Below are 10,435 nucleotides of genomic sequence, written 5' to 3'. Positions count from 1 at the left end.
AGTCGACAACGGGGATTCCGCTACAGGAGTAACCACTGATGTCAATATCCATAGCGCTGTGCCCGGGGAGTCCTCGGCGAGCGGAGAAGCTCCCTCTGCTTCTCCGCTATGAACTAATTCTGAAGCAGTGACTGCCCCGCTGAATCGGGACGGTTGGGAGGTAGTAGGTGATGGCATATTCTAGGGATATGCCATTACTTTCTATTATGATACTAGGGGGCCCTCTGCTGGCAAAACACTGCGGCTGTAATTATATGGGCGTGGTCTGTACTTGTGGTTGGGTTTTCCATAGAATAACGAATTTGCGCCACACGTAAAGCGCCTGACATTTCTTCCTCTGGTGCAGTATGATTGCAGTATATCCAACTTTATTATTCTACAAACATACAAGCGACCGACCTGATACGCTTCCGGCGCTTAGAAATGACGTCATCAGTCCGAGTCTCTGCTCTCACCGACTTAGCGCAATGACGTCATCGCAACCAACCGCTACAGCTCCACATTCCCTGGTGAAGTGGTTTATGACGGTAGAGCGGCAGGACTGGACTGTAATGAAGTGGGGTATGTGTTACTGGAGCGTACGAGATGCGGTGGGCCGGGCCTCGCCTCAGGGTTACACGTGAGGAGGATGGATACACACAGTGCTCATCACTGCGGAAGGATTCTTTTTTTATTTTCGCCTTGTATTCTGGACCCCATTTGTGTTCTCTGAACCGTTTATAAATAAAGTTTATTGACAGGACCTTATGTCATAAGTCTATCCCCTTCATGGGGTCTAAGCAATCTGTTCTATGTACTCGCAGGATGTAAACGGTGTGATCTGTGTAACCATGGTAACCACATCCACTGCAGAGTAGGCGCACATACAGTGGTTATTTAAAAACTGTGGGGAACACTTTGCAAAAAAGCAAACTGTTGTAAAACCTAGAGTCTGCAATTGTAAGTATTTGTGAGTCTTGGCCAAATACGTTCTATGGCGTGAAGTAAAGATGAACGTCGCTGCGGCGAACTGTGATTGGCTGCCGCTGTCATGAACCCATTACATAGCTTCTGACGTACACGTTAAATGTAGGCCGAGACGCTATTATGGCATCTGTTTAATGTATACGTCGTGAAAAGCTTATGACTTATGCCATACAGTGGTATCTGTCACCCATAGGCTTCCATGTTAAAAAAAAAAAAGTATACGTTTTTTTTCTACCGGACTCTACAGGATGGAATAGCAAAGTCTGCTACGATATTCCATGTTTATTTTTATTTTTTTGTGCTATACTGATGTTTGCCAGTGAGATGAAGCCCCAATGGACACTTTTTGGGCCTCCGTCTGACCATGGAGCCTATAGACCTGTTTAGCATGTAAGTCCGGAGCTGTCCCGATGTGCATGCTAAACATGAGTAAAAACAGGATGCGATAAAATAGAAACTATTACAACCCCCACCCTCGTAATACATTATAATAACTAAAAGGCGCGTGTAGACGCCCATTTCGCCCCCGTCTATTGTTTTTTTTTTTGGGCATCAGTAGTTGCATACATGTACACATTTCTTTAAGTAATAAGTTACCGCCTTGTGACGCTTCTCTCGTTTTGTTTCAGGTACAGAGATCACCTCAGGATCGGCGGTTTCCGGCAGAAATTTCCGTTCTCAGAATGACCGCCATGGATAATAACAGCATTTACGTGACTGACAGGCTTTTAAGCCTCACCCTGGAGATCATGTTCCTCCTGACTGGAGAGGTGAGCGATCCTGGGGGTGATGACACTGCTGCTATCTTATTCTTTACAACTGGGGACCCTGACCTGTGATATGAAAGGAGCCGCAGGCCAGGACTGGGGAGCAATGACGGGCAAGCTTTCATGTACATTGACTGCCTCTCATTTGCACTATGAGCTGAGGCTTGCTGACACTATTATGGGGGCTCTCTTTTTCGAGGAGCACTGTTGCTGACATTGTTATGGTGGTACTGTGACTGGCCTGTTTTATGGAGGCTGTATGGCTGTCTGTGTTACATGATATGATGTGGCTGCTGAACCATCTCTCAAAGTTGTATGCTGCTCACAAGGTTAGAAAGTTTGGGGACACTGGCTAAGGGCGGATTCAGACGAACGTGATTTTCGTCCGTGCAGCCCGCGTGGTATTCACGCGGGTCACACGGCCCTAAACAAGTCTATGGGGCAGTGCAGACAGTCCGTGAGTTTTGCGCATCGTGAGTCCGCTGCGTAAAACTCACGGCATGTTCTATATTTAGGCGTTTTTCGCGCATCACGCACCCATTGAAGTCAATGGGTGCGTGAAAATCATGCATGCCCCACGGAAGCACTTCTGTGGGACGCGCGTTATTCGCGCAACAGCAGTAAAATAATGAATGTAAACAGAAAAGCACCACGTGCTTTTCTGTTTACAAATATCCAAACGGAGTGTCATAATGATGGCGGCTGCGCGGAAAGCACGCAGCCGCGCATCCATATGAACAGGACACACGGAGCGGACACGCTGCTGCCACGCGCGCTAAACGCTCACGCTCGTCTGAATCCGCCCTAACAGTAATTATTTCCAGAATGTTAGTGAAGTCCTTAACCATCGTGTCTCTTACTTACAGGATTACACAATAGTGAAGAAGACATACGTTGATCGTATAGAATTATGCAGCGGCCCCAGTGGCTCAGGAGGAAGGAGCGTGGCCAAGGAGACCTACACGATGCCAACCACTGACGAGGGAGGACATGAAAAGAACAAGGAGATTCTGCAGCTCACCAACCAGATCATTCAGCTGCTGACAGGAGAGGTGAGAACTGCTGTGGATGGGGAAGAGCTCCGTGTGTCGTGTTTGTTGTTCCCATAAACACAAGTTTTCTATATAAGATATATATATGTAGGTTATTTATCTATATTATTGTGTATTTCAGGTTTCCGCACGGTGTCATGATGTCGCTGTCTACTTCTCTATAGAAGAATGGGATTATGTAGAAAACCACAAGAATTTGTACAAGACCTCCATCATGGATGACCTTCAGTTCCCATCACCGGGTGAGGAAAAGACCCCTCATTGGAAAAGGGGTTAAATTGATGGCTGTCATTCTTATGCATATTTTTTGAAGTTCACATAGAGTCGTCCTAGGCAACCAGTTTTGGAAAATGTAACTTATTTTACAAGCTTTACAACACTGGTGAATGACGAGTTGTTGACTATAACAACTATATAATACATAGAAAAAAATTGAATACCTGATCTTTATTATATTGGGACACAAAGACACACACGGTGCAGGGAGTCATACAATGTTACATAAACTGCAATACGGGTCTGCAGACTGGACTTGTACTGACTCCATATACCTACATGAAGCATAGTGTTCTCATTCTAGAGGAGAATATTCTTTGTAATTTAGCATGTGTTGGAGAATGGCTTGATTGTTCCATAAGAAAAACTGTAAAAAAATGTAAAAAAAATCATTCATGCAGAGGAACGGTAGAGGCTATGAGTGGCATTTTCAGTATCTATGTGATCAGTCGCATGCACATTGCCATATTTGATAATTGTAACAGATTGTTAGATTTGTGAGAGTACTATCCTCCATTATTTATCACCTATCCACAGTATAGGTGATCAATGGGGTTCCCCCCTCTTGCTAGCCAAGCCTTCTGTAGTGGCCGAAAATGGCTGCAGATGAAGAGGCATGTGATGAGACGCGTCCATCAGACTCCTCCATTGAAACAACACTGCGCCTGCGCGGGACCTGCGCTAGCGCAGAGGGAAGCTTAGTATAGCGTGGCCGCAGGGAATTGTGGTGCAGTTTTTTTTTTTGCATGGAATGTCCGCTGCAGAAAACTGTAGACCGCTACAGTCTGTGATTGGCTGCAGCGGTTCCATGGAATGAAACGTTAGCCCAGGAGGCCGGCCTGCAGAACATCAGAGGTAAGTATAAGGTTTTTGTTTTTTTCTAAGTTGCTATTTTTGCGCCGTAATCACTGCGATTCTGCCGCAAAAGTCGCAACATGATTGTTGCGTGTTTTGATTCCCATTGAATTCAATGGGGAAAACCCGCAACAAAATAGCGGCGCTTCTGCAGACACTATTGACATGCTGCGACTTTTAAAACCACACCGCAGGTGAATTGGTGTGTGCAATCTCCGCATATTACGTACGCAACATATGGTTGAGATTTCTTGGAATCTCATCCACTTCTCGGCTACTGTATTATGCTGTGGATTTTCCCAAACTAAATACGTTGTGGAAAATCAACAGTGGCGTGTGGACTAGTCCTATCACTTTCATCTGCGCAGGTCCTGAGTGTCCGGGAAAGTAGCTCACACATAGTGTGTTTCAATAGAAGAGATTGTTGACCGAGTCTCGTCACGTTTCCCTCTATCTGTGGCCATTTTCTGGATTGGAGTGCGATCGGGAGAGTAGGTTTGGTTAACAAGGTGGTGCGGCCCAAAATATAGAGAAAACGGTACGGAATTTCTAAAAAGTAGATGTATAGATTTGTTTTCAACACATTTGTTAACAATAGACATAAAGTGTCCGAACCCCTGATGGCTTATCCTAAGAAAAGGCCATTAACCAGTTCAGGACCGGGCTATTTTGAGCCTTCAGGACCAGACACCGTTGAGCCCTTTTTAGGACGCGTTAGTTAAATGGCTATAACTTTTTCATTTGTTGGGCTAACGACGTGATTTTTGCAACGTTTTTTGCAGGTTTCTTTTTTTTTTATCGTTTTTATACACCTCCTTTTTTGCTATTTTAGAATTTTTATTCATAAAGTTTGAAAATAATAGTAAAAAAATAAGCTTTTTTACGTTTCATTTTTTATTTTTTTTGGTAATAACATAGTTTTACCCTAAAATAGACCTTTTATTTGTGATCGTTATTGTTTACTGTAAATTTTAATATATTACATGTCTATATTAGGGTAATTGGGTCAGCGCTAGCGTTACAAAAATGATTGGCGGGAGGGGAATGTTTTTTTTGGGATGGGTATTTAATGTATTATTAAAAAAAAATTGCACTTGACTTTACTATTTTTTTTATTACTATGGCCTGTCCCTCAAAAGGTCAAAAAAGACCTTTTGGGGAACTTTATATATATTTTTTTCTCTCTTTTACACCATGTTTTTGCACAACAGCCCCAGTTACAGGGGAAATCAGGCCTCATTTACACGAGCGTGTGCATTTTGCGCACGCAAAAAAACGCAGCGTTTTGCGTGCGCAAAAGGCATTTGACACCTCCGTGTGTCATCCGTGTATGATGCGCGGCTGCGTGATTTTCGCGCAGCCGCCATCATAGAGATGAGGCTAGTCGACGCCCGTCACTGTCCAAGGTGCTGAAAGAGCTAACTGATCGGCAGTAACTCTTTCAGCACCCTCGACAGTGAGTTCCGATCACAATATACACCAACCTGTGAATCAAAAAAAGATGTTCATACTTACCAAGAACTTCCTGCTTCCTCCAGTCCGGTCTCCCGGCCGTTGCCTTGGTGACGCGTCCCTCTCTTGACATCCGGCCCCACCTCCCAGGATGACGCAGCAGTCCATGAGACCGCTGCAGCCTGTGATTGGCTGCAGCTGTCACTTGGACTGAATTGTCATCCCGGGAGGTCAGACTGGAGGAAGAAGCCGGGAGTTATCGGTAAGTCAGAACTTCTTCTTTTTTTTTTTTTACACGTTCATGTATATTGTGATCGGAAGTCACTGTCCAGGGTGCTGAAACAGTTTAACTCTTTCAGCACCCTGGACAGTGACTGTCTCCTGACGTCGCGTACCGCAACATTTTTTGCCGGGTTCGGTCAAAACGAGTTCGGCCGAACCCGGTGAAGTTCGGTTCGCTCATCTCTAAATTCTGACACTCCGTTTGGATGTTTGTAAACAGAAAAGCACGTGGTGCTTTTCTGTTTACATTCAGAGTTTGACAGCTCTTGCGCGAATCACGCAGTTCGCACGGAAGTGCTTCCGTGCGGCCTTCGTGGTTTTCACGCACCCATTGACTTCAATGGGTGCGTGATGCGCGAAAAACGCAGAAATTTAGAACATGTCGTGAGTTTTTTTTCAGCGCACTCACGCTGAGCAAAACTCACGGACTGTCTGCATGCCCCCATAGACTTGTATAGGTCCGTGCGACCCGCGTGAAAAGCACGCGCGTCGCACGGATGTATATCACGTTCGTGTAAATGAGGCCTCATAGTGACTATTGTCACTAATAGGGCTGTGCTGGGTCTAGTAAGACCCAGCAGCAGCCTGTCACTAATGGCACCTGGCGATCATGTGACCAGTCACATGATCACCGGGAGGAATAGAGACAGCGCCGCTGCTGCTGTCTCTATTCCTATACACAGCGTTCATTGATCGCTGTGTAAAAGAGATCGGAGAAGACAGAAGCAGCTAAAGCTGCTTCTATCTTCTCCTCAGGGTCCCCGACAGTCACTGACAGCCGGAGACCCGACATTCAGCTGCCCGATCGCGCGGGCAGCAAGTTAAAACCCGAGCCGTAAAAAGTCTATGGCTTGGGTTTTAAGGACCCGTCCCTGACCGCTGGCCGTAAAAACACAGCCAGCGGTCGGGAACCAGTTAATATCAGGTCGGTGGGGGGTCAGACTCTTAAGAAAAGCCCAATAATATTATAGTCCTGGAAAACCCCTTTAATGCCGTGTTTTGAAAATTTTTTTTTTTTTTAATAAAAATAGTGGGGGTTTTATTGTATGATGGAATTCTTTGCAGACTATGTAGAACTGAAATATATTGTATTCTTAACAGGTGATCAACCAGTTTTGACTCCCAAGCGAGAAATAGACGATGACATCATCGAAGAGCCTTCAAATGACTTGAGCGCAATTATAAAACATCCGCCTCCTGCTGACCGAGCCTCACCTGACCTTCACAAACAGAGACCAATGTCTACTGACGGCATGAACCAGGATGACCGCAGCGGCGCAGCACAGGAGCCATGGTCTTGTTCAAAGTGCGGTAAATGTTTTAAGTTTCGATCCAGACTCATTGCACATGAGCGCGTTCACACAGGGGAAAAGCCGTTTCCGTGTCCTGAATGCGGGAAGTGTTTTATAAGGAAATCACAACTTGTTCAACACACAAAAATTCACACTGGAGAGGAGCAATGTTCACTTTGTGGGAAATGTTTCACGCAGAAATCTAAACTAATTCAACATGAGAGAACCCACACGGGAGAGCGGCCGTTTTCTTGTCACCAGTGCGGTCAGTGTTTCGCGCAGGAAGCGACTCTAATGAAACACGAGCGCATCCACACGGGGGAGAAACCATTCTCTTGTTCGGAATGTGGGAAACGCTTCATGCTGAAATCTTACCTCCGCTGTCACCAGAGGACGCATACCGGAGAGAAGCCATTTTCATGCTCTTATTGCGACAAGGGCTTTACACAAAAATCACATCTTTCCGAACATATTAAAATTCACACGGGCGCCAAACTTTTCTCTTGTTCAGAGTGTGATAAAAGCTTCACTCAGAAATCCGGACTCGTTTTGCACCATCGCCTCCACACGGGAGAAAAACCGTTTTCGTGCTCGGAGTGCGGTAAAAATTTTATAAAGAAAGCTCAACTGGTTCAGCACAAAAGAATTCACACTGGAGAGGAACAATGTGCGATTTGCGGGAAATGTTTTACGCATAAATCGAAATTAATTGATCATCAAAGAACCCACACGGGAGAGCGGCCGTTTTCTTGTCATCAATGCGGGAAAAGTTTTGCACTTAAAACAACGTTAAAGAGACACCAGCGACTTCACACAGGGGAGAAGCTGCTCTGCTGTTCTGAGTGTGGCAAATGTTTCATGCAAAAATCAGATCTATATCGCCATCAGCGGACTCATACAGGACCGCAACCACTTTAATGTTTCCACAGAACTCACGCAAGATATTAGAATAGGGAAAATTTTTACTTATGCCAGTTACACACGACCGATGTGCCACTTGGCCCGTTTTTAACGGCATCCGTGTGGCAACCGATAGTTTTCACGGACCCTTTCACTTTAGCGGTGTAACTAAACTTTTTTTTAAAAAAAAACTTTTGAGATGTCAGAAGTTTGGATTTGTGCTGGTTTGAGCCTTTCTTTGGAATGGTGAATGGGCTCAATAGAAAGTCTATGAGTCCGTACACTGTTATATCGGCTTTCCGAGGAAAGCCGATCAGAAACAAAGCGGCACGACGCTCACACGAGCACTTCTGCCGCTTGTTTTAGTGATTGGCGGGGGACCTCACAAGCCCCCACAGATCAAAACTTCTGACACGTCAAAAGTTTTTTTTTAAATTTGAGTTCTCCTTTTAAAGCATAATGCAGAAAATACAAAACGGTCTGAAAAAATGGATATTCTAAAGAAAACCAATCCGTGTGTGATTATAACTGCACTCTACTAAAGGGAAAATGTATTCTCCTTTTTGGATCTAATTCTTGTTTGCTAAAACTTATGACTGTGACAACTCCTTTCTTTTCGCCTTTTTACGAACATCCGTCACCAGTAATGTGATTTTACTGAAGATCTGGAACTGCCGCAGGTTCTGTCTATTCTGTTCAATGATTTTTATTAAGTTTTTTCCATACAAAAATTTTCATACAAAGAAAAAGAAAACAGTAGATGCACGATATACATGTCGTATTCCAGAGTTAACACAAGTGAATGTGTTAGTGTAGGTTCTGTCTATTCAGTGGGTGACTTTGAATGAGTAATAAACATGATTTTAATATACAGGACCTTCTGATGGTGCTGCATGTGTCTCTGCATATTCCAAAACATACTATATACTGATTACCTAAAGCAGGGTGTTCATGTAGAAAAGACATGGCAGGGATTGAAGTAATTCTGTACGCCTTGTTCACACGAAACGAAAAAATAAAAAAAAAGCGCGTAAATGTGTCAAAAACGCTCGTTTTTGTAAAGTGCTTTTTAAAATGCAGGCACATTTGACGCGTATTTGTTGTTTTTTTTTATGCTCTTGTACTCCGCGCAGATTACATTTGCCCCCACATTATAAATTGAAATACCAGCAAAACTCCAAACAGAAAAACGACCAAGCAAAATATGCGTGCCAAATGGTGCTCCCTCCCTTCTGAGCCCTGCAGCGTGCCAAAACAGCAGTTTGCGCCCACATATATGGCATCACCGTACCCGGGAGAACTCGCTTAACGTTTTTATGAGGTATTTGTCTTCAGTGGCAGAACATATTATGCACTAAAATGGCATATCAGTGAAAAATTGAAATTTTCACTTAGCACCATTCGCTGTGCATTAACCCATTTGCGCACCATGACTTAATTGCATGTCGTGGTGCGGGGGTTGATGTATGGAGCCGGCTCACGTGCCGAGTCCTTGCCATACGCTGTGGGTGTCAGCTGTGTATTACAGCTGACCTGCGGGGCTAACTGACAGGAACAGCGAACGTGATGTTACAGAAGCCTGTAAAAATAACAATATACTACAAATCATTAGTATTGCAGTAGCGATCCAATGGTCGCTGGTTCAAGTCCCCTAAGGGGACTAATAAAATATTTAAAAGAATTAGTTATTAGTAGTGATTTTTTTTTGTTTTTTTAAAGTTAAAAAAAAAAAACAACCCTTTCCCATTTTTCTTCTAAAGTAATATAAAAAAAAAAAACAGAATTGCTACCGCTACGTCCGTAAAAGTCTGAATTATTACAATATACCATTATTTAACTCGCACGGTGAACACCGTAAAAAATGTAATAAATAATTTAAACCGCCAAAATCAGTTTGTTTTTTTTGACACCTTCGCTCTCAAAAAAAATGTTATACAACTTTTTGATCACTTTTTATGTACCAATAAAAACTACAGCTTGTCTGGCAAAAATTAAGACCTCCCACCGCTCAATCGACCGAAAAATAAAAAAGTTACGGCTCTCAGAATGTGGTGACACAAAACAATTTTTTATTTGAACAAATAGATTTTTCTTTGGAAAAGTAGTAAAATATATAAAAATTTGGTATCACCGTAATTGTACTGAGCCGCAGGATAAAGTAAAGTTTTTACTGCACGGCGAAAGCCGTAAAAACGAAACCCCAAAAATATAGAGGAATCCGTTTTTTTCCAATTTCAGCCTGCAAAGAATTTTTTTTCAGTTTCCCAGTACATTTTATGGCACTTTAAATGTCAATAGAAACTACAACTCCCCCCACAAGAAATAATCCCTCACACCGCTCTACTGACGGAAAAATAAAAAAGTTATGGCTCTTGGAAGACGGGGAGTGAAAAACGAAAATAAGAAAGCAAAAAATGGATCAATTAACCTGAAAGGGTTAATTCATTTCTAATGAAAAAAAATGTATGGTCACATGTCGGGTATTTCCATACTCAGGAGAAATTACTTTACAAATGTAGGGGTGTTTTTTTTCTCCTTTATCCCTTGTGAAAATTCAACATTTTTGTGGAAAAAACTTTGATATTCATTTTCG

At 43.3% G+C, this 10,435-nt stretch overlaps 1 protein-coding gene across 2 annotated transcripts; it reads left to right on the top strand.

Moving 5' to 3' along the window:
- Positions 1–205: 205 nt before the first annotated feature.
- On the top strand, positions 206–8,713 carry LOC142652162 (uncharacterized). 2 transcript variants are annotated; one of them, XM_075827706.1, is made up of 6 exons: positions 206–561; positions 1,596–1,736; positions 2,600–2,785; positions 2,907–3,027; positions 6,752–8,522; positions 8,659–8,713. In XM_075827706.1, the coding sequence occupies exons 2-5, from the start codon at positions 1,650–1,652 to the stop codon at positions 7,858–7,860; spliced, it is 1,503 nt and encodes a 500-aa protein (XP_075683821.1). In that variant the 5' UTR covers positions 206–561; positions 1,596–1,649; the 3' UTR covers positions 7,861–8,522; positions 8,659–8,713. The 2 variants fall into 2 exon arrangements, with proteins under 2 accessions (XP_075683821.1, XP_075683822.1); XM_075827707.1 differs by lacking the exon at positions 206–561 and adding an exon at positions 590–939.
- The last annotated feature ends 1,722 nt before the right edge of the window (positions 8,714–10,435 follow it).

This window comes from Rhinoderma darwinii, chromosome 5, assembly GCF_050947455.1.
Source record: "Rhinoderma darwinii isolate aRhiDar2 chromosome 5, aRhiDar2.hap1, whole genome shotgun sequence".
NCBI lineage: Eukaryota > Metazoa > Chordata > Amphibia > Anura > Rhinodermatidae > Rhinoderma > Rhinoderma darwinii.
The sequence above is the reverse complement of the archived record's forward strand: the minus strand, read 5'-3'. Positions and strand labels throughout refer to the sequence as shown.

Excerpts from the sequence above, each read along its gene's own strand:
- LOC142652162 (XM_075827706.1), top strand. The coding sequence starts at position 1,650 with ATGACCGCCATGGATAATAACAGCATTTACGTGACTGACAGGCTTTTA. Across the intron at positions 1,737-2,599 it reads TGTTCCTCCTGACTGGAGAG|GATTACACAATAGTGAAGAA; the intron begins GTGAGCGATCCT and ends TCTTACTTACAG. Across the intron at positions 3,028-6,751 it reads CCTTCAGTTCCCATCACCGG|GTGATCAACCAGTTTTGACT; the intron begins GTGAGGAAAAGA and ends TATTCTTAACAG.